We start from the raw sequence: 25,723 nt of genomic DNA, 5'->3' as shown, positions 1-25,723 counted from the left end.
TATTTAACACAAATTTCTTCTACTATAGCAGACAATTTAAATTTAAAAGGAGAATTCAATACCTCCACTTTTGTCTGTACATTGCCCAAGTAAAATTTTTATTTGTATGCATGATTTTCAGTCTTTTTCCCAATGTTATTCTTCCAGACTTAATTGGTTTTTAATGTTGAATTATTTCTGATAGTATAAGTTTCGATTTATGAGCCTTCATTAACTCCCTCATTGTTGCAACATACCATTTTACTATCACTTCATATTCATCATTCTAGAGTAAATTGCAGTTATAAAGATAGTGAATGTTAAGCTAGACTGTTCTGTTTTGCATTTTCTTCTTGTTAAGAACAATTTCTCATTTTTTATCACGCATCAGGAGTTTGGTGATTTGTTTTTTTTAGTCCAAATAAATTGGCCCTTTCATTATACCTTATCATCTCCTTCTTTATTCTCCTTGATTTTTGCATTATTTTCTAAAGGCTTTTGAGCATCAATTGGGTCTTTGTTGGTTTCATGTACTTTTTCATTAATTATTTCTTCAACTATTTTGTTAATTTCCTTCTTTGTAGTTTCTTTGATTTATTTAAGAACAAAGTCATGCACTTCTTTCGTCATATTATTTTTCCTTTTACCCATATTCCAATAAGACCTCAGAACAGGGGATTAAAGTTAGAGAAACAATCTTTAACGACTACCTTATTCAAACCCTAGCCGATATTTTTTGATTTCGCAACTTATAACCCTATACGATTTCGCAACTAAAAAAGTATATGAATTTGAAATTAATGATTTTTTATTTATAAATATTAATTGAATTAATAATTATTATATAAAACAATAATTTACAAATAATATAAAATAATATCTAAAATACTCAAAATAATTGAGAATTTAGATATTAAATTACTTGACCAATTTATAAAAATAAGAATCTTAATTTAGAATGAATGAATGATCCTACAACTAAATAATATTTGTTTCTTTTTAACGTAAAAAACTAGTGTATCCTTAAAGTCATAACATTTATTTTAATTTAAAGACATCCTATAACAATTAAACAATAATTATGAGAGACAATACAAAATAACTCAATCAAATTTTACAACACATTCTTTGATGCCTTTATCACACAAAATATAAATTACATTATAACTATTTTTAATAGTCCATTTATAATATAACAAAATAATAAAAGTGATTTAAACATAGTAATACAAAAATATAAAAATAAGAAAATAAAATAAAATTCTCGTCGTCCAACATATTATGAGCTCGTTGATCATCGAGAAGGAGATTAACTACCCGACTAATTGCATCGGCTTTCCTGAACGAATCTAAAAGGCGTCTTAATGATATCATTAAAAATGATATATATTAGACAATACGATCATTAAAGATTCAACAATTTATTTTTAACTAGATAGTTCACAAAAAAAAATAATTGGACTAATTACCCAATAATTAAAACATGCTATATCAATCATCTCAATCCATACTTTCCGGAAACTTTTCAAGAATTCAGACATCACCTAATAAATTTTATTCATATTTCATAAGAGATTCCAAATAACATTCATTCCTGACAAATATAAAAGTATGTGTCATAAGTTTTATATTCATATAATACATACACGATGACTTACCATGATATAATAATCTTTTATGCACGTCATTAGTTATTCATAATGAACAAGAACTCAAATAGAATATTTTACTCCCAAAATTTATCATAACATAAATCATAAGAAACACCTTAGACCTTACATCATACCTTACCAACAAATAATTTAATACTACATTAAAACAAAATACTAAAAAAAACAATTACTTTTTGTAAAGATGGTTCTGTTTCATTAGTATAATTTTTCAAAAATAAAGATAAAATTTATAAAAACCCATAAGAATAATTTTTAATGTGGTGTTTATATAATATTTTATAATCCTATAAAAAATTAACATAATTTTAGTTAAGATTATGAAAATATTGTTGGTTCTAATTATCAAATCTTCTAAGAACAATGATAAAGAAGAGAAAATAAATAAAATCTGAGAAGAACAATGATATATGTGGAAGAGGAAAAAATTTAAAAGTATTACGTGTTGTGTTTCAACCTTGCAAACAACTCTTTTAAAGGAGTAGATTAGGTCAGAAACCCTAAACTATTTATACACACAAACCCACATCCACTAATAATTAAATAAACCCTAATTGCATAAAGACAATAAAACAATAACATTTAAGTTGTCGACAATCAATGCTTAACTCACAAACTCCCTTGTAAGCTTGATTTGGTTCGAGATTCTTCAAGTCGAGCAACTCTCACATCTTCTCAAATTTGACTCTTGCTAGCTCATTGGTGAGAATGTTCGCACATTGCCCTATTATTCTTACAAACTCTATGACGATCTGTTGATTCTTGACACATTCACGGATGAAGTGGGATCGAGTATCGATGTGTTTATTGTATCCATGAAACACTTGATTCTTCATTAATTCTATTGCGAACTTGTTGTCGCATCCAAGCACCTCTCTCAATAAGCTTCTCACCCAAAGTCTTTGACACGACGTTGCAGTAGTTTCCATGAACTCCACCTCACATGAAATTATAAGAACAGTTCGTTGCTTCTAATATCGATTTCCAGGTGATCAGATTCTCGTTGAGATAAAACACCATCCATCCGGTATTTTTTCTATCGTTTGTGTCACCGGTTAGGTCACTGTAAGTAAAATCAATGAGTTTTTCAACTTCTCATCCTCTTCTTAACTGAATCTCATAGCTCGTTGTTCCCTTCATGCAACTAAGAATGCACTTTATTGTTTGTTGGTGTAGTGTGGTTGGTTGCTCCATGTATCAACTCACTATGTCAACTACGTAAGAGATATCAGGTCGAGTGTGCATCAAGTACCTGAAACACCTAATGATACGCCTATACTCTTTCGGATAAACTCGAGAAAAGATCATGCCACATTCAAACAATATAAATAGCAAGAGACCCACCAAAGATTCATAATATTTTTCGAATTTAAAAAATTCATAACCATAAATTTGACCAGACTAATCAAACATGCACGGAATAAAACACACAATTCAAATTTGATAAATCATGAAAAGAGAGACAAATAAAAAAAACCTTTTAACTTTTAAAATTTTATTTGTTATATATATATATATATATATATATATATATATATATGAATCTTTTTCAATTTCAATAAGATACACCATCAAACGTTGACTTCTAGGTCAAATATATTGAATTGAGTTCTAGCACTAAAATTGCTGACGACTAGAAACCAATTACTCTCATCATGTGGTTCATCATGTGGTGAACAATCTAGAAAGAAAGAAATATAATATTTTTCGAAATGTAAAATTATGGATACAAGCGTCTCAAATGATTTATTTTACACGTGTTCGTCTCAATCCGAAAAAGATGGGCATATACGGGATGAAAAAATTTCGATCTTATTATCATTTAAGTTTTTTACGTTGTTTCTTATTTATTATTTGTGTTTTTTTTCTTTTATAACGTTTGAACGCATTTTGCGTATTTTTTTTAATAAAAGTTGACATTTAAAAAATGAAATATATATATATATATAATGGTTTTTCTTCACTTTAGCAAAACATATCAAAAAAGAATAATTTCAAAGTTTTTAAAAGTTAATTTTTTAATCCATTCTTTTATCTAAAAATATTTTGATTAATTCAATCTTACTTTTATTTTATCCCATACAAGTAATATTATTTTTACATTTTTTATTTATTAAAAAAATTATTAATTAGAAGAAAAAATATTTAAATATGACATCATTGCGATTTAATGAATTTGGATACAAAAAATATTAAAATTTTAAATGTAATATTTCATTAATATTTCATAATCCATATAAAATTAACATAATTTTTTTTTGTGATGGCTAGAATATACATAATAGTCAAGATGGAGCGTGGTTTTGAAGGATCGTTTTCAAAATTCAACTAATAATTATTTATTTTAAATATTATTTTAAATAAACACATTCTTTGATTCCTTTATCACACAAAATATACATAATTACATTAAAATTTTTTTCTTTCTAATAGTCCATTTATAATAAAAAAAAATGATAAAAGTGATTTAAACATAATAATACAAACATGGTTGTACAGATAATATAAAAGACACAAAATATAAAAATAAGAAGAAAAAAAATAGAATTTTTTTTCGTCCAACAGATTATGAGCTCGTTGATCATCGAGAAGACGATTAACTATCCGAACGGTTGCATCGACTTTCCCGAACGAGTCTAAAAAACGTCATAAATAATAATATCATTTAAAATGATACAAATTAGACAACTACGATCATTAAAGATTCAACGATTTATTTTTAGTCAGTTAGTCCACAAGAAAATAACCGGTTGTTTGATGTGTTTGCTGCGTTTATAAAACACTAGGTTCTTCATTAATGCTATTGCGGAATTTTTTTCACATAGAGGGTTACCGGGCTCATCTCGCATCTGAGCATCTCTCTCAATAAGCTTCTCATCCAAAGTCTTTGACACAACATTGTAGTAGCTTTCATGAACTTCGCCTCATATGAAGTTAAAGAAATATTTCGCTGCTTCTGAGATTGTTAGAGGATCACATTTCGGGCTCATCTCGCATCTGAGCATCTCGCTCAATAAGTACCTAAGATATCTGATGATACGCCAATATTTTTTCGGATAAACTCAAGAAATGATCACACCACATTCAAACAATATAAATAGCAAGCGACCCACCAAAGATTCATAATATTATTGGAATTTAAAAAAAATTATAACAATAAATTTGACCAAACTATTAAGACGTGCAAGGATCAAAACAAACAAAAATTCATTCAAATTTGAGGAATCATAAAAAGAGAAACAAATAAAAAAAATAAAAAAGACCTTTTATCTTTTAAAAATATGTTTATTGGTAAATAAGTTCCTTATTCATTATTGGACTCGAGCTATTTCTTCATGGCCTCATTTCACGGCTCTTCGGTTGTCGCCTTGTGATATGTTGTTGGCTTATCGGTGGTGAGAAACAACAATTCATCAAAATCCATCTCTATTAGTGGTGTCTCCGCATAAAAATTGGCGAAGGAACAAAGTTTGATGGGGCTGGCTAAGGTAGTGAACCCACCCGAGCTCTCTTGATGACGAGGGGAGTTCGATGTAGCTGTTGCGTTTTCCAACTCCACTAGGTTATCATCATCTTTTAGGATTTCGAACTCTACTGAATTTTGTACGAGCTCTTTATTTCCGTTGCACCACTCTCATTTCTTCTCCTCCTCGAACAAGACTATGGGTGAGCAAACGGGTAAAACTGATTCGTATTAAATCCAAACTAAATTTATTCAATTCGTATTCCAAAATATTTTACTAATTAATACGGATTGAATATGGATTGGATTGAATATGGTTTGAACAATCTAAAACTATAATATATATATATATATTTATATTTATATTTATATTTATATTTATATTTATATTTATATTTATAGTGTCAACTTGAAATTATTCAATGGTATTATTTTTATAATTAATTAATTTATTTTATTTGTACTTAAATAAAACATGAAAAAATGAATTAAATATATTATATATTTTAATTCAAATTATTTTAAATTAATTGGATTATTCAAATTCAATCCTAATTAAATTAAATCTAAACTTAATCCAATCCGAATTTAATTCAAACCGAAATAGTTAATCAAATTTTGTAATTCATATTTGGTTCGGATTTATTCGTCAAATGATTGCCTCTAAGATAATGCAATTTAATATTTTTTTATTTAATTACTTAATTTTTAATTTATTTTATTATAATGTATACTATGTTTAATTATAAAAAAAATATAATTAAAAATTTAATGTCATAATTAAATTTGTTTATTTAAACAGTATTTTTGTTTATTTTTACAAAAAAAAAAAAAAAATCTGTAATTAGTTACTTAAAAAATTCGAATCTGAAAAAAAAAATAAACAAGTTTGACTGAGTGTTGCAAGAAAAAAAGTCAAAAATATATTATATTAATTTAAAATTAAAAAAAACAAAGTAAAAAATATAATTTTTTAGATAATTTGGATAATACTAATCCAATCCGAATTTAATCCGATACAAACTCAAAATCCAATTCGATTTAATCCGAATCCAAAATATCCAATCCGAATTAGTATTTCAAATTCGGATCAAATTGAAGTTCAGATTAATCTATTCAATGCTCACCCCTAAATATGGCATCTCTGCTCACACAGATTTTCCCACAAGCTGGATCAAGAAACTTGTGCGCCATACTTTCATCTTCGACACCAAGGTACACCATGGCTTGACTTCGATCATTAAGCTTTTTGAGATGTGGTCCCACAGTCTTCACATGTTCGATACACCCAAACACTTCAAGTGCTCTAGATGAGGTCACTTACAAGTCCATGTCTGGTAAGGGGTGCAAGTTCCTAGCACCTTCGTCAAAGAGAGGTTTAAGAGATAAACTACATGTTGTACCGTCTCTCCTAGAAGTTTGTTGGTACCTGCATGCTCTTGAGTATGATCCTCGTAGCACCCATCACGGTACGATTTCTTCTCTCCACCACGTCGTTTTGATGTGGAGTGTATAGTGTCGTGAGGTGACATTCAACTCAATCTTTTTTGCAAAACTCTGCATGTTTATGTGATGTGAACTCTCCACCTCGATTAGTGCACAAAGTCTTCAAATTGTGCTCAAACTTGTTCTCCCACGAGCCTTTTGAACTTCTTGAATGCTTTAAAAGCTTCTCCTTTTCTCTGATCATGTACACCCACATCCAACGACTATAATCATCAACAAGTATAAGAAAATACTTGTTATTGGTGAGTGATGGAGGGGTAATCGGACCACACAGATCCGCGTGCACAAGTTGTAAGTGATGCTTGACACAACAAGTTAGCTTGGGTAGGTTAGGCTTGTTTTCTTTGCGATCATGCAACTCTCACACACTTGGTTGGGGTGTGCGATCTTGAGCATTCCTATAGCTATCTCCTTCTCCCCATCATCTTGAGCACATAAAAGTTTACGTGCTCAAGTCTTGTGTGCCATAGTCAAGTTGGATCTGCTAGCGATGTTAATAGAGAAATGAGTTGCCTCATCTCGAGAGAAATCTTATAACACTTCACTATTATCTTATCTTTGCGGGGCTTGGTGTCTTTTTGTCGAGGTGAGCTTTCTCCACGACCTCACCCTCGACCTTGACATTGTCCCTGTCCTTTACCATGACCTCAGTTATCTCCACCGTTGCCAATACGACTCTACGATTCGACAGAAAAATTGACTTCTCTGTTTTTCTTCATTCTCAGTCACACTTGCATCGTCTTTAGCGCCTCCCATGCTTACTTGGCAGAATCCTTCTCGATCACCATAAGAAAGAAGTCCTCGGGGAGCGCTTGATAGATGGCAATGAGTCATTCTATCCTTCCGTTCGTCGACCTCGTCGATTATAATCGATTTACCCTCTTACATGACAATATAATCAACACAAACTAAATTTTAGATTCGTTTAATTTTATTTCTTGGTTATAGGTCTTCTCACAAATGATTTAAATGTTTACATATTCTAATAAATTGGATCTTCATAACTCGACATGTCACTTTCAATGAAATGGTCTTCCTAATGTCAGTCCTGACATCAACATCAACACAAAATGAGATTAATACACCAACAATTTTTCAAAACTTCGTTGAGAAAGATATTGATCTCTCTTGCACTCAAATCTCAAAACAGTCACTGTCTATTTCCCGTACAGAAGTTAATCCAACAACCATTTTTCATGTTGAGCCCATTGAGCATAATACTACTCAGTCCGAGCCAATGTAAGATGTTGTCAGAACCTCATCACCACAAGAAACACCTCAATGTTCAACTTATCCTATGATAACTCGTTCTCGATCTCGAACTAATGTTCACGCTACTAACTCTACTACTACTATTATCTCTTTAAAACCAACATGTTATACTAATGATACGACATGTGGTTCTACTATATGACTTCTAAATTCAATGCACTTATCCATAATCAAACATGGTCACTTGTTCCATGATTGTCACAACAAAATAATGTGTTGGGTGCAAATGGATTTTCAAAATCAAATAGAAAGCTGATGGTTTCATTAAACGACATGAATCACGACTTGTTGCTAAAATATTTCATCAACAACCATGTATTGATTAGGCATAACCATTTAATCCAATGGTCAACCCAACAACGATTCACATTGTTTTAACTCTTGTAGTCACTCGTGGGTGACCGATTCATTAGTTAGATATGAGTAATGCATTTTTATATAGTACATTTAGGGGTGTGCAAATGGGTAAACCCAACTCATATTCAACCCAAATTAAATTTGGTTAACCCATTATCCAACCCATATTAACGAATAATATCGGTTGGGTAGCCCAAACTAAATTTTAGTTTGTAACACATTTTTTACATTTTTTACTCGTTTAATATTTAACACGTTTTTGTCTTTGTTAACATATTTTGATCCGTTTAACAATTATTTAATTCACTTTACCTAATTTAATATGTTTTTAACTTATTCAACACATTTTTGACTTATTCAACACGTTTTTAACTCGTTTAACTAATATTTGATTCGTTTAAACTATTTTGACTCGATTAATACGTTTTTAGTTTTAATAAGTATGTAACTCGTTTTAATCCATTTCACATATTTTTGGTACGTTTAACACGTTTTGACACATTTAACACGTTTTTGACATGTCTAACATATTTTTGGCATGGTTAACACGTTTTTTAATATGTTAAACACGCTTTTCACACATTTAACGTGTTTTTCATGTTTTACGCACGTTTAACACATTTTGACATGTTTAACACATTTTTGAAACGTTTAAGACGTTTTAACATGTTTAACATATTTTGGCACGTTTAACATATTTTTGACACGTTTAACAGGTTTTGGCAATTTGACATATTTTGGAACGTTTAACACGTTTTGACATTTTAACACGTTTTGACCTATTTAACACACTTGTGACACATTTAACATTTTCAGTTTGTTTAATTTGTTTTTTGCTCCATCTAATATGTCTTTGACATTATTATACATTTTTTGATCCGTTTAACATAATTTTATTTTATTTTAATTTTTTTGATATTTAATTACTAAATTAGTTGAAGAAATAATATGTGATATTAATATGTATTATTTAAATAATATTTAAATCATTCATACTAAATAAAGTTTTGAATATGATAAACTTTGTTAATATTCATAAACAAATTAATTCATTAAAGAGTTTTAGAATAATAATGATATGTTAGTTCTATATATATTTTCAATTATTTTACATTTGACTATAATGGAGATATACGTACTAAAAATAAAAGTTTAGCTGAATAATTAAACGTCTACAACTCTACAACTCTACAACTCATATCTCTACAATAATTAAACGTCTAGCTGAAACATTTAAAATAAAAGATCTTGGTCAGAAAAAAACACTTTTTAAGAATGGAAGCAACACGCACTACCTCAGGATTATTTATATCTTAGACAAAGTACATTTATGATATTCTGACACGTGCTGATATGCTTAATGTGAAGCCACTCCACACCCATATGACTTCATGTTCATCTCTATCTCGACATGATGACGATTCACTTTCTAATCCTACAATTTACAGAAATATTGTTGGAGCTCTTAAATATTTGAAACTTACCGTCCTGATCTAACATTTATTCTTCATAAAGCATGTTAATTTATGCAAACTCCTACTACAGCTCACTAGATAGATGTCAAACGAATAATGCAATACTTAAAACATACTCCCAATCATAGATTATTTATACGATGCACATCAAATTTGAATTACTTGACAACTTATTCAGATTCAGATTGGGCCGGATGTTCAGATGACAAAAGATCGACAACTGGTTATTGCATTTTTCTCGGTGATAATCTTATTTCTTGGAATTCAAAGAAATAACAAGTCGTGACTCGATTTAGTACTGAATTTGAATATCGTGCACTTGCCCATGCAAAAACAGAACTATGTTGGCTTCAATCATTATTTAGTGAATTGAGAATTAGTTTTCTAACTTCTCCTACTCTATGGTGTGATAATATGGGTGTTGTGTTTTTATATATTAACCTAATGTTTTATTTTCGCACAAAACATATAGAAATTGATATTCATTTTGTTTGTAAACGAGTTGCAAATAAATTGTTTCAAATAAAATATATTCCTACTAAGACCAAATTGCAGATACTCTCACAAAAGATCTTTCATCACACAAATTTACACTTTTTTGGGACAAACTCACGGTGTGCGTTTCACCGTTTCGTTTGCGGTGAATGTTAAGGAAGATACATGACTTTTAATAATTAATTAAAATTACGTGCTCCTATTTTTACTTATATTATTATTCAAGACTTTATTTTCATATTTTTATTTATTTCTTTATTTTCGAAATTTAGTTTCTCTAGTTAGTTTTAAATAGAATAATAATAATATTCAAAATATCAATTAATAAATTCATAATCAAGATGTTTTAATTTTATAAATGTTGTTTTATATTGTTTATAATTTTTTTATATAAATCTTTATTTATTTGAATTAAATCAAAATTAACTCTTTATACAAAATAAAATAAAATAAATAAGAAAAAATACAATAGTTAATAAAGAGAGATTTGACGATTTTCTGGGAAGAGAAAGAAATAGGTGTGGAGAAGACTGAACTCATTCAACGACTTTCCTCCCTTCAAGTATTCATAGTTTGGAGCGGTCTTGCTAATCACTGTAAGAGTTATGGAATGAAAGAGAATCATACAACATAAAGAGTGGTAAAGAAGACAGCTTTCATGTTCCACGCTTCTTCCATAGAATGCAGAGGACTTTGGCGAAGCTCTGCAAACCTAACCAAGCTATTTCAGTTACCATTTTATCCAATGAAGCCGTGAAAAACGCGAATTATCAGCCAAGCCTCGGTTACAACCTTAATCTTGAGCCACACCAGATAGACAATGCTATCATGCGATGCGTTGATAAAAGAGATCTTCGGACCGGTTTGTTGATTCATTCTTACATGCTAAAGCTACATTCATGTGGGTTTATCACGCTCTGGAACAAGTTACTCTCTTTGTATATTAAATGTGAGCAGTTTCATACTGCCTGCCACTTGTTTGACGAAATGCCTACAAGGAATATTGTCTCCTTCAATACCATGATTTCAGCTTATGCTCGTCATAGTTACTTTCTTCAAGCTTTATCACTTTATAAGAAATTAAAAGAGGATGATCTTAAGCCCAATCATATAACTTTATCTGGGATAATTGGAGTTTGTGATGGTTTACCAGAAAAATGTATGATGGATATTTTTCATGCTCAGGCTATTCGGTATGGGTTGAATTTCAATGAGTATGTAGGAAGCTCCTTAGTGAATGGTTATGCTAATCAAATGAAATTGGTTGATTCTGCAAAAGCTTTTACTGAGATTTCTCATTTGGATCTGATCTCGTGGAACATAATGATTGACAGTTGTGTTCGAAATAACGATAAGGAACACAGTCTGAGAATCTTCAGTCGTATGCTCCATGAAAATATTGAGTTTGACGAGTTCACATTAACAAGTGTGATTAAGATGTTCTTAGGACCAACTGATATCGATAATGGGAAGATGCTACATTGTTGTGCTATGAAAACCGGTTTATCTCACGAAACATCTGTCACTAATTCCCTTATATCTATGTATTCAAAATGTGAAACAGGAATGGCTTCAGCCAGAAGTGTATTTGAGGAAACAATGGCTGCTAACATTATCTCATGGACAGCTATCATTTCAGGCCTAATGCAAAACGGACTGAATACGGAAGCTATAAGGTACTATCTAGACATGCTAAGGTTAGGAATGAAAGAGAATAATTTCAGTTTCGTAAGTATCCTTCCAGTATGTGGGAATTTGGTAAATTTGGAACATGGGAGTCAAATTCATGCTAGAATAGTGAAGTCATTGTATAGATTTGACCTTATGGTTAATAATGCATTAATAGATATGTATTCAAGATGTGGCTGTTTAGACGAAGCTTGTTTTGTATATAAGGAAATGAGTAAGCATGACAGAGTTTCTTGTACAACTATGATCACGGCTTTTGCTCATCATGGGAAAGGAAGAGAAGCTCTTGAAATTCTAGATGAAATTACAAGGGAAGGATTAAATCCTGATGAAATTACATTTCTTTCTTGTATTTGTGCTTGTAGCCATGGAGGTCAAGTAGATGAAGGAATTTATGCTCTTAGCACTATGATTAGCGTTTATAAGATCAAACCTAGGAGGGAACACTTGTCTTGTGTTGTTGATATGTTGGGTCGAGCTGGAAGGTTGTCTGAGGCTGAAATGTTCATAGATGAGATGGGATTGGATTCGAATGTTCTTGTTTGGGAAGCATTGCTTAGTGCGTGTAGATTTCATGGAGAGACACGATTGGGAGAAAAGTGTGCAAAAAAGATTATAGAGATAAATCCAGAAAGACATGGATCTTATGTGTCTTTATCTAATATATACGCTGAGAGAGGTTTGTGGGAAGATAAGAGAGTGGTGTTGGAGAATTTGCCTGCAAACAGGTTAAAGAAAGAGTATGGATGTAGCTGGATGGCATCGTAGTGAAAATTGAACCTGAGACCAGCCTATTATCGTAGATTTGAAGAGGATTTTGACTTGATTATGGTTATAAATGGGATACTGATTCTTAAGTGATGAGATATTAGTAGATTTTTCATCCAGATTTGGGCTGGATCTAATTGTAAAAATGGCTTGTCAGACTGCTTCTCATTTTGGTGTTTAGATGGTGGAATGAACTACAGAAGAGTCTGTCACTTTATTCAGGTGATAGAGTAAAGATCATTCATGGTTTTGTAAGCTATTTTTTAATAGAGAGCTTGAGATGAGGGAATTCCTTATGGACAGTTCTTTTCTAGGTATACTGTATATTAATACTCAAGTTCTTATGGATAAATTGTTCATTGTATAACTTCGATTATAATATTATATTTAAATTGTTGGGGAAAAGATTTCAATAATGAATTCTAATATCTCTATAAGTTCATTTAACATAATATTATAGTTGCTCACACACCGTCAAAGTCCATGCAAATGATGCAAAGTGTATTTCTTTGTCAAAGTGTCCTCAACTGAACTCATTTTCTCTTAATGATGATTCACTATCATTAACTTCCATGAATATTCTTCATAAATTATGTTACGAAGTTTAGTGTACTCATTTCTCAAAATCACAAAATGCTACTCTTTCAAGAACCACAACTACCTCGGCTGGTGGAGGCAAAACCTCCAAAATATTTGCTATCTTACGATCCCAAATATTTGTACAACAAACTAGTATTAGAGCGAGGTTAATTCGGTTGTTTGTCTTTCAATTGATATAACAGCAGTTAAATTAAAATTGACAAGTTCATAGGACGAAACTATTTTGTAGTAAAATTAAAATCGACAAGTTCATGGGGAGAAACTATTGGGGCCGCTGAAGTTGTCAGCAAAAGCAGAAATAACCGTTGAGATGGTCATTTTAGAGGAGCATAATGACAGATCAAGATGTGAACTCTACTAAAACAACAAGACTAGGGTCACTGAAATTGTTGACAGGAGTAGAAATAACTGTTGAGATGATCATTCTTGAGGAGTTGTGTGGCAAATCAAAATGTAGATTTGCTCTAGTTGTCGTCAGTAGTAGAAATAACCGTTGAGATTGTCATTTTGGAATAACATAATAAAAGATCAAAATGCGAACTCTATTAAAACAACATACTTATGGGGGTCGCTGAAGTTTCTAGTAGGAGCTGAAACAACCACTAAGATGACCATTTTGGAGGAATAGAATGACAAATCAAAATACAAGCTCTACTAAAACAACAAGGCTTATGGGGTCACTGAAATTTCCGATAAAAATAGGAACAACCAATGAGATAATCATTCTGAAGGAGAAGGAACATTCAACACTTATGTTGTGTCTTGCAAATAATGTCATTATCGAGGTTTCAAAAAAGGAGACTAATACATCTCAGACATCTTAGAGTATTCAAGTCAATGTATAGAGATTTGTTGAGTAAATTTAAATATTTGGATTAACAAAGAAGTTGTTAAGTTGTCTTGGAGACAACTCTAGATCTAGAAGAGAGATGATATAACATATAGACCATCATCCAACATTGACCAATGCATCTGGGTAGTGTTAGGCATCGTGCCTAACATCATTTCGCTCGTACAGTTCATGTTACACTTTCTATTTGTATCGTGTCGAAACTCATTATCATCAGTGTTGTATTGTGTCTTGACTCGCTCAAAATATTATGATTCACGAGTTCATTCATGTCGTGCTAACTCGTGTTAATAAGTTTATTTGTGTCTTGTTAACTTGTGTGCTCAAATTCGTGTGTCATATTGTATAGGCTAGAGTTGGTCATGGAGTCGGATAGAGGCCCGTTTTCATGCGTGTTTTTGTGTTCAATCATGTTGACTTGTGTTCAAATTAATTTCTGCATTATTATTATTATATATATTTATTTATTTTGTCTTAATATCAAGTTCATATATTATGATTGTTATATTATTTAATTTTTATATATTTTTTAAATTATATTGTTATTAAAAATTAAGAAATATGATTAATTAATAAATTTTAATTTAATTTAAAAAGCTTAAAATTTTAAATTAATTAAATAATTAATATGTAAAATGTTAATCACTAAAAATATACATCTTAATTTATAATATTAAAATAATTATTTTAATTATTTTAATATAAATAAGATCAAAATAATTAACCGACAAAAACCTATTTAAAAAAATTAATTATGATTAATTATTGTGCTAATTAATCAAATTATTTAAGAGTTAAGGCCAAAATAAAAAAAATAAAATTATTTGGGTTAAGTATTTACCCATAATGTCTCAAAATAATTTTAGAAAAATTAAAGGACAAAAAAAAATAATTTGATGAATTTTTGTATCCATTTCATCTAAAGAGAATCATTTATTTATCTTAAGAATATATAATAAAAAATTGATAATATTTACCATATTCGTTTTACTATTTTATGTATTTGAAAAGATTAAAATTAAAGCTTAAAGGGTGAAAGAAAAAATCAATTTCATATAAATACATAAGAGGTTAGGATCGGTGCTAACAATAGAGACTAGGGTCTGACTATTGTTAACAACTTATGATAAATTCTTAGATAGTAATCCTGTGAGGGATTAGTATATGTTTGTATTATTCACAAATCCTCCAAACTTTTGAAACGGATTCAAGTGCGGAAGTGTTCATCGAATTTGAAGTTTTCAACAACTGAATGTAAATGGCAGAAAGTAAAAAACATAGAGAATTTTATGGATGTTCGGAGATAAAACTCATATGTCACCCCTTCTTCCACAACCAGAAAAATATCCACTAAATACTTTGAATCAAATATAACTTACTGAACTAGCAAACTCTCTGTTGAACAGAACAGCCTCTGTTGAACTTACAATATTCACACAGCTAGACAGTAGTTAAATTTCTCTCTTGATCTTGAAGGATGTAAGAATTCAGTAAGAGCAAGAGTAAGATTGTGAATAAGTTGGCAAGTGAGCAAGTAACTTCGTGTGTTCAAATGATCCAGTAATTTGTCCGTTGTCCTTGAGCATCTATTTGTAGTAGAATGACACCAACGGTCGAATCTTCTTAATGGACATGTGGCAGGTGTCCGTTGGAAGGCCGCCCATAGTACCAGAATACAGCAAACTCTGGGCAAATGGATCGTGGCCGTACCGAACTGGTAATGTGCCAAATATCCTCTAATATTGTCTTGTACTAGATAGGTAGTTGGAGGGATATTCGCGTACGTGTTGTTCGTTCATTTGAAACAATTAACTGGCTTGTAAGGCTGTACAGAAGAAAGTGGAGTAGGAGTAGTAGAGCTAGTTGATCGTGGTTAGACGTATGATTTCTTCAGACGGTTGCTACTGCAAGGCATTAAACGTGCTCCTTTAGACCTCGTCTAAGGGAGTTAGACGTCCTCGTATAATTATGCATCCCTTTAGACCTTGTCTAAAGTAGTTAGACGACCTCGTCTAACGACGCATCCCTTTAGACCTCGTCTAAAGGAGTTAGACGACCTCATCTAAAGGAGTTAGACATCCTCGTTTAACTACGTTTTCCTTTAGACCTCGTCTAAAGGAGTTAGACGACCTCTTCTAAAGGAGTTAGACGTCCTCATTTAACTACGTTTTCCTTTAGACCTCGTCTAAAGGAGTTAGACGACCCCGTTTAACTACGCTTCCCTTTAGACCTCGTTTAAAGGATTTAGACGACCTCGTCTAACTACGCTTCCCTTTAGACCTCGTCTAAAGGAGTTAGACGTCCTCGTCTAACTATGCTTCCCTTTAAACCTCGTCTAACTACGCTTCCCTTTAGACCTCGTCTAAAGGAGCTAGACATCCTCGTCTAACTACGCTTCCCTTTAGACCTTGTCTAAAGGAGTTAGACTACCTCGTCTAAAGGAGTTAGACTACCACGTCTAACTGCGTTTGACGTCTAATAAAGTCTATTTTAGACCACGTCTAAAGTAGCATAGTCTTATATATGCACCTGCATAAGACAAATAGACAACTTAGATTTATTCACAACTAAGCTTTAACAAAGATCATCAAAATAACGTCAGCATAAAATAAGTTAATTCTCTAATTTGTTTTAGTCAAAATAATTTGACCCAACATAAGATTTCAAATAAAAAAATATTTGTAATCGGGTGTAGCCTAAAACTATTACACACATAGCCTGTTTTGTCGGTCGGGGTCTAGAGATCCTCGGTCCAGGCTCGGGAGCTCTCGGTCTGAGTACTGGAGTTCCTGGTTCGAGGTGCTAAGGACTCTCGGTCCTTAGCTGATCTTACCGACCTAGGTGTAAGAATCTATCAGTCTAGACTAGCTTGGGGTTAGGTTTCTTGGCCGAGGTGTTAAACCTCTCGGTTAAGGGCTAGCTCTAGGCTAAGTTCCTCGGGTGAGGTGTATAAACCTCTCGGTCCAGGGCTAGCTCTATGCTATGTTCCTCGGTCAGGGTTTAGGAGCTCTTGGTCCCAAACTTGGGATACTCGGTCTTGGGTCTCAAGTGTCTCAGTCTTAGACTCAGAACTCTCGGTCTTAAGGTTAGACCTCTCAGTCTTGGATCTCGACAGTCTCGGTCCCAAAGTCATACTTCTTAGTCCTAGGTGAGAATCCTTGGTCAGATCCTTCAGTCCCAGGTTAAGAGCCTCGGTCTTAGGTCTCTGTTTTAACTCAAGAACATCAGTCCTAGGTCTCAGTCCTAACTCAATAACATCGGTCATATGTCTCGGTCCTAACTCAAGAACACTGGTCCTAGGTCTTGGTCCTAACTCAAGAACATCGGTCCTAGGTCTCGGACCTAACTCAAGAACATCGATCCTAGGTATGGGTCCTAGATCGATTTCTCGTTATCTCGGTCCGTACTGAGGATCCTCAGTCGAATCTCTTAGTCCTAGGCTAATAGCCTCAGTCCTCAAGAGCACCAATGTGCATATTTTTAAATTAGTTTTTTAGCTCTGATTCTTTGATCTAAGAGATTGGGGTTACTTCAAAAAGTTCCCAAGAACATGTTATCATCATCTAAAGGTATGGATCGACCTAGATGATGATCAATTTTTTCATAACAATTTGTAATAAAAATCGGGTTTTGATTTTAAAATTGTTTTGAAGTGAAATGAGTTATTCAATAACTTTCTTATCACATATATTTGATTGGTATCAAAATAAGAACATTAGTCGTTCGTTTTGTCCAATTTAAAAAGCTCAAAATTTCCATTTTATTTTAAATTTTTGATTTTGATCAAACATAATCGGGATTGATCAAACATGATTTAAATGGTTGTCTAACATATTTACAATCATGTTGGGAAGCTTTCTAGGCTGTGATTCAACATAATTAACTCAAGAACATCAAACTCGTTTTTTTTTTAAATTCAAATTTGAGTTTTTTTTGTTTAGATTGATTGATCTGTTATATTATATCCTCATAGTTCCTAAATGATCCTAGGAATGATTTTTATCCATAAAACACTATGAAAAACAAGCATACAAGTTTTTGCAATTCGAAATATAAAAATTCTAATTCAAATTCTAAATATGAATTAGAAGGTGATTAGAATCATACAAAGGATTGAAGAACACTTTTTGGACCTTAAGGAAGCTGTTGGGATGCCTGGATCCAAGCTTTAAGGTGTCAAACGGATTTTCGTAAAATCTAGAAGCTTTGAGCTTAAATGGCGAATTTCTGAAATCTTTCGATTTGAAGGTGGAGATTTGATTCTCTTCCGTTGTAATTACTTAAGGAAGCTATATATATCATTCCTAACTCAGTTAGAGACTTCTAGTGGCCTGAATCGGCCAAAAGCCATTAATGGTATTTGGATGTTCTTGACTGAAGTAGTTGGAATATGGATGATTCATTCCTATTTTGATAGGTAGAAATGATCACCATCGTATTGCGATCATTCTAGGCTTTAAATGAGCCGGAATGGTTGAATATGAAGGAAGTCTAAAAAGAGAAGATCATCAATGGTTCTTCATCCTTATCTAGAAGGCGTCACGATGAAGAAGAATGTGGCTCTCAAAACAACGTCGTTTTGAGCACGTTGGAGCGTTCCGTCTAGGCGTTGTTGCGTCTGGGTGTTCTATTAGAAAACTAGATAAGGGGGCATTAGTCGTTCCATTGTGGCTCGGGCGTGCGCTGTTTTGGTTACAACCGGCTACGCGACTCCATCCTAGGCGTTAGTTGAAAATCCAACGCTCATCCGATGGTCCTAGCGAGCGCTACAACTAATTTCTTTAGTTTTGGCCACATAGGATCACAAATATATTTTTATTAAATCCTTAAAGCTTTATTGAAATTGTTTTTTCTTTCACCCTTTTGGCTTTACTTTTGATTTTTTCAAATACACAAAATAATAAAATAAATATGCCGAATTTTTTACCAGATTTTTTAAATATATTTTTATAATTTAAATAAATAATTCTTCTAGATGAAATGGATACAACTATTCATCAAAATTATTTATTTTTCTCCTTTATTTTTTCTAAAATTATTTTGAGATAATATGGGTACAACGTTTATCCCAAATAAATTATTTTTTATTTATTTTGGCCCCAACCCTTAATTAATTTGATTAATTAGTATAATAAATAATCACAATTAATTGTTTTAAATATGTTTTTGGCCATGATGTTAATTGTTTTGATTTTATTTATTTAAAAATAATTCAAAATAATTATTTTAATATTATAAATTAGAATGTAGAATTTAGTGCTTACAGGGTGTAATAACAAGTAACCCATTTCAAACTTAGAAGTATAATCATGGGTTTGTCATCCATCATGAAAGTCATTTTCTTAATGGGGTACCATGGGAGTATCTCCCAAATGTCGTCATTGCTTTGTACAGGAGGTCCTGACAGAGCTTCCTTCATTCTCCGACACTGAAGAGAATGGGACTGAATGCCGTTAGGAAAAACTGGCGGTAAGAATTTGAGCTTGGCAAGTAGTTAGGTGTAGAGGATTAAGGGTGAGCCAATTTTACTCATGGTGGAGGATAAACAAGAGTTGTTCAAACCCATTAACGTATTTGGTAGAATAACACTAGAGGGATCTTTATTGCCTCTTCGCAAATGGTATGTTACCCCTAGGATTCTTGTAAAGGGTTTACCATTGGCTGGTATTAGGAAGTAGTGATCTAGTAGGATTGTCATTGTTATCATGGACGATCCCAAAATCAAAGGAATTTCTCCATTCCTAATTTCCATTTTGGTTCACGTTCGGAAGTCGATGTATGTATTTGCAAGGATAACATCAAACATTATCTTGGAGTATCTATACTCGTCTTATAATAACCTCTTTAAGGACATTGATTCTATAAATGGCATGAGATGTAGAACGTTCTTTTTGTCCATCATGAGGATAGCTCGAAATTCTCTATGGTTGGGCATGAATGCCTTTCTCCCATGAACTAAACTTGTATTATAGGTTTTCACATTCACTGTATTTCCATCATGAAGGTGGATTTGATTTCGAAATTTATGAACCTCATGATCGGAATAAGGCCATAAGACTGATAGTTCCACTCGTTTGTGTGAAAGTTATCAATCCATGGAACCAGTGCAACATCCGTCAGCATGGACATCGTTTGTGAATAAATTTTCAAAATATTTACAAACATGCATTTGTTTTGAAAAAGAATGAACATGTTTAAGATGTTTACTTAGTGTATACATGCATAAACATAATACATATATAGTAGTCACATAAGGGTTGTAGTACCGAGGTTTTGGTTGTCTAGGCACGACAAACAACCGGCTTGGTGATAGTAACTAGGTTTTTTGTTCTAAGGGGAAAAATAAGAGATGTTCATTAGCCGGTAGTGGAGGGGGTAAAATCGTTGCCGTAAACTAGGGAATATCTAATCAATTAAGAATTTACCCCCAACCTCCACAATGTATGCGTTCTATCGAACGATTCATCCCCAAAGGGTGGGTTGATCCCGTGCATTATAGTTTTTCCTCTCGCAACATCACTCAGTTTGTAACAAATTGTCATTCCTCATTGACAATCTTTGCATATAGGTGTAGAAGTACCGATCCCAGTCGTGTACTTCTTTGCAAGTAAGAAGAGGGTGATGTACCATTTACACATAAAGGCTTTAAATAAGATACAACCTATGTGTCTTTTAAGGTGTTGTACCTTTTAAGACAAGCAAGTTAAGTGGAAAACGTTATACAAACGTTTCAAAAAGTCAAGTTTATGTTTTGAAGTTAAACATTTAATCCCAGTAGAGTTTTTAAAAAGTTGTAACCCCAGAAAAACCCCTCGAGTTAGTTTCCGTGAAAAGGTCAAGGTTTGAGAAATTCAACCTCGGTTTGAGTGTCAGGAATTTTCTTTTAAAATAAAACATTATTTTTAAAATATGTCATTGATTCCAGATAGCGTTTTGAAATTAAATAAAAATAATTAATTCTGGGGTTAAATTTTAAATAATCTAGGGATTTCTGGTAATCAAATCACAATTTGATTTTAAAAATCCTTTAATTTAAATAATTAAATATAAATAATTTAAAATATTATTTATTTTAAAATAAATTTTCCTATTGATTGTTTTGAAAATCAATAAAAGCTGCATACGTATACAAACGTATTGACTAGAGTTTTTTGAAGTTCGTAGTTTGGTGATACTAGGGAAAGGGCTTTTGTGCTTCATCCTTCGTACCCGTTTCAAATACTTATAAAGTTTTCTTTTTTAAAATCGGTTGTATAATATTTGAGTTTTAACCGATTATTCTTCTAGTCCTAGTCATGTTTATAGGTTTAGCGTTTATTTAAAATATTGAAACAATAATATTTACAATGTTGGTACCTGTTGCTGATGATAACTATGTAGGGTTATACTTAATGAACATCAGTTGTTTTAAGGATGTTAGGGTTTAGAAAAAACGCCAAACATGCCTTAGTAAATATGTATTTTATGGAAATATCCCAAAAATATCTTAAAATCATTTTCTAATTTTTCGGATTTTTAGAAAAAAATTGGTGTAAAAAATTACAAAAATAATTTTGGATACAGGCCTTAGGACTAGAGTCCCAAACTTGGGGTTCTTTTTATCGGTCGAGGTCAATAGACCCTTGGTCTGGGTCGAGGCTCTAGATCCTCGGTCTGATGATTGTCGAAGTCCCTTGGTTTTGGTGATAAGGGCTCTCGATCCTTAGTTGATCCTATCGGTTTAGGTGTATAAACCTATCGGTCTTGGACTAGCTCTAGACTAAGTCCCTCGGTCGAGGTGTATAAACCTCTCGGTCTTGGGCTAGCTCTAGGCTAAGTCCCTCGGTCTTGGGCTCCGGAGCTCTCAATCACAAGATTGGGATTCTCAGTCCTAAAGTTAAACCTCTTAGTCCTAAGGTTTGGGAGTTTTGATCCCGGATTTGGAATCTTCGGTTCTAGATGAAAATATTCGGTCAGATTTCTCGGTCCTAGTTCAAGAATATCAGTCAAACCTTTCGGTCCTATGTTTTGGTCCGGACCGAGGATCCTCGATCGGATCACTCGGTCCTAAGATTAACAAACCTCATTCCTTAAGAACATTAAGGTTCATTTTTTTTAAATTCATTTTTTAGCTTGGATTCTTTGATCCAAAGGTTTGGGTAGCTTCACAAAGCTTCTAGGAACATGTTGATCATCATCTAAAGGTATGAATCGACCTAGGTGATGATCAATTTGTTCAAAACAGTTTGTGATAAAAAATCGGGTTTTTGATTTTAAAGTTTTGAAGTGAATAGCTTATACTACATATACTTGATTGGTACCAAAACAAGAACACTGACCGTTCGTTATGACCAAATCAAGAACTCAAAATTTTCAAATATTTTTAAAATTTTGATTTATCAAATATAATCGAAATGGATCATACGTGATCCAAATAGTTGATCAACATCATTATAATCAAGTTTGGATGCTTTTTGGGTTGTGATTCAACATAATTCACTAAACAACAACAAACCCATTTTTTATTTTGAAAATTCAAATTTGGATTTTTGTTATTTAGATCGATTGATCGGTTTTATCATATCCAGATAGTTTCTAAATGATCATAAGATCAGTTTCCATCCACAAAACATCATAAACAACAAGCATAAAAGCTTATATAATTTGAAATAAAAAATTTCAAATTCAAACTGTGAATATAAATTAAAATGTAATTGCAACTTTACCAAGGATTGAAGAACACTCATTGATCCTTAGAGAAGCTTTTGAGATGCACATGTCTAAGTTTTAAGCCTCAAACAGAAAATTCGAATAATTCTAAAGCTTCAAGCTTCAATGTAGTATTTTTTATTTTTTTTATTTGAAGAGGGAGAATTGATTCCTTGGATTGAGAACGACTCAGGGGTCTATATATAGTTGCCCTGAGTCGGTGGAGACTTCAATTGATCTGTTCTTAAGCCAACTTATCGAATAAGGATGAATCATCCATATTTTGATAGGGAGAAATGATCATAGTGGTAGGGTGATCATTTCAAGCATTAAATTAGTCAAAATGGTTTACTAATGGCTGAGTTCCAAGTTGGAGAAATGGAAGTCATCCATATCTACTCAACGTCGTGATAAAGAAGAAGACTGGAGATGAAAACGGTGTCATTTTGTACGCGTTTAGCGTTCGTAGAGCATTCCGTTAGTGATTCGTCAATGCCTAGCTTTCCGTCAGCGTTTGGATGGAATAAGCTAATGTCCGCGTTAGTTGCTCCCCTACGGTCCGGGCGCGCACTATTTCCGCTACAACGGACTAAACGAAGCGCTTTGGTGCGTTGGATGTGATTCGAGTGTCCATCTAATGGATGAGATTCATGCTGCAGCTTCTCCTTCTGATTTTGGATACCCAATTAAGAATTTATTTTTATTTTAAAATTTTAAGGGTTTGTTTGAAATTAATTTTTATTTTATCCTTTTGATTTTAAATTCGATCTTTTTAAATACACCAAATATTAAAATAAATATGGCAAATATTTTACCAATATATTTTATATTTTTAGGGTTAAATAATTGTTGTAGATGAAATGGCTACAACAATTCATTCTAAATTATTTATTTTTGTACCTTTAATTTTTTTTAAATTATTTTGAGATGAAATGTGTACAACATTTATCCTAAATAATTGTATTTTTTGTTTTGACCTTAACCATTAATTAATTTGATTAATTAGTACAATAATTAATTTGATTAATTAGTAAACTAATTAATCCTAATTAATTGTTTTATTTGTGTTTTGATGGGGTTAATTATTTTGATTTTATTTATTAAAAAATAAATTAAAATAATTATTTTAATTTTATAAATTGTATTGTAGATATTTAGTGCTTAAAAAAATATATATTATTCTAATTTTATAAAATTTAAATTAATATCATATATTTATTAATAATAATTAATACTATAAAATATTAAATTTAAATATTTAAAATTTAATAATATAAATAAAAATAAAAATACAATTCAATTTAATTTAATTTATAAATTCAAATTAAATAATTAAAGATAAAAACTAAATTAATAATTTATGAGTTGAAAATTCATATAAAGAAGAATCAATAATTAGGAAAGTAGTATGAACCATATAAGTTTTTTATTTGTGTACCATATCAAGAATCAAGAATTCGTCTTCTTGTCAAGACTCTCGTATCATTTCTATATTTTGATTTGTTTGTATTTGAATCGTGTCCACTAACTGAATGAGTAGAAATGATCGTGGAGTTTGAGTAATAATAATAATAATAACGGTTCAATTACTATAGGCTCGAACTTGAGTCGTTTTTATCAAATAAGGCTTGAACATTGAATATTTTCAAAATTTTAGTCATTTGAGACTTTTTAAAATTTACAAAACGTTTGTTATATATATTATTTTCGTTTTTTACATTAATTTGTTAAGATTTTAAATAAAATGACATTTAGAGACATATTAGACATATTTTTTAATAATTGATTATTATGTTTTAGATTTACCCTTTTTAATTAGTCGAAAATGATTTAGTGATTAAAAAATGTGTAATTTAATAAAAGATTTGAGAAAAATTGGATAGAGAGATTTATTTATTTATTTTAAAACTTAATAATGACATTATTTTTTTGTGTGGTATACCGACTTGGACGTATTTGTATTTTAAATTGAGTATTTTTTCGAAATATATTCGTTTAAAATTGTCGAATACGATTTGAATGTTTTAAAGATGTGTAAAGTCTAAAAATAATTTGAAAATTCGAAAAAAAAAAAAGAATTGTTTTTTTTTTTTTTACAAATATGATAAATTAATTCAGAAAAGAAAAATATTATGTTAAAGTAAGAAGACTCTCCTTCATTCATTTTTTAAAAGTCTCAAATATCTAGAATTTTGATAATGCAAACCCTATATAAAACAATTCAAATTTTGAGTATCATTTAAAAAAAGAAACACTTTCGAGCTCAAATTAATAATAATACTTATAATAATTATAATAATAAATTTAATTATGGCCTTGTTCGGATATGGTTATTTTAATAACCGAAATTATTTAAAAATTAATTATTGTTCATAATTTTGAGAAGGTGTAATTTTTTTTCATAAAAATATTCAAAATGTATTAATATATAATAGTAAAATAATATTTTTAAATATAAGTTATTTTAGTATTTTAATTAATAAATTAAGTGATAGAATAAAAGAGTGGAAAATAAAATTATATTTTTTAAATTTGGATTATTAAAATAATCCAAACCTAACCAGACTTAAATGTTGTGTCATTATTACCTCGAAGAATTGGTCCATTTTGTGGTACACGAAAGGATCATCTATTATATGCCTGTGTCCTTCCTGTATATTTTTAATATATATATATATATATATGAATTTAAATGATAAAGAAAGGTAGAAAAAGCTGATTCATCACATTGTCTTTTGTCATCATTTCCCTTTGTTAATATTTTATATGAGGTCACTTTCATTAAAGGAATACTTTTTAAATAAACGTGTTGAAAAATATGAAAACACAAATAGAAAGTCACTGACTAACCACATAGAGAAAAAAAAACAAAAATAATAGTCAAAGACTTAATTAATTAAGTAAATAAAAA

At 31.2% G+C, this 25,723-nt stretch overlaps 1 protein-coding gene across 1 annotated transcript; it reads left to right on the top strand.

Annotated features, from left to right (window-relative positions):
* Positions 1-10,724: 10,724 nt before the first annotated feature.
* Positions 10,725-13,000, top strand: LOC124934235 (pentatricopeptide repeat-containing protein At2g03880, mitochondrial-like). Its single transcript, XM_047474737.1, has 2 exons — positions 10,725-11,893; positions 12,272-13,000. The coding sequence occupies exons 1-2, from the start codon at positions 10,899-10,901 to the stop codon at positions 12,672-12,674; spliced, it is 1,398 nt and encodes a 465-aa protein (XP_047330693.1). The 5' UTR covers positions 10,725-10,898; the 3' UTR covers positions 12,675-13,000.
* Positions 13,001-25,723: the final 12,723 nt, after the last annotated feature.

This window comes from Impatiens glandulifera, chromosome 1 (genome assembly GCF_907164915.1).
Source record: "Impatiens glandulifera chromosome 1, dImpGla2.1, whole genome shotgun sequence".
Classification (NCBI taxonomy): Eukaryota; Viridiplantae; Streptophyta; class Magnoliopsida; order Ericales; family Balsaminaceae; genus Impatiens; species Impatiens glandulifera.
This window is presented reverse-complemented; position numbering and strand designations above follow the sequence as displayed.

Coding starts and splice junctions, on each gene's coding strand:
- LOC124934235 (XM_047474737.1), top strand. CDS start 10,899: ATGCAGAGGACTTTGGCGAAGCTCTGCAAACCTAACCAAGCTATTTCA. Junction 11,894..12,271: donor CTGAATACGGAAGCTATAAG/GTACTATCTAGA, acceptor TTGTGCTTGTAG/CCATGGAGGTCAAGTAGATG.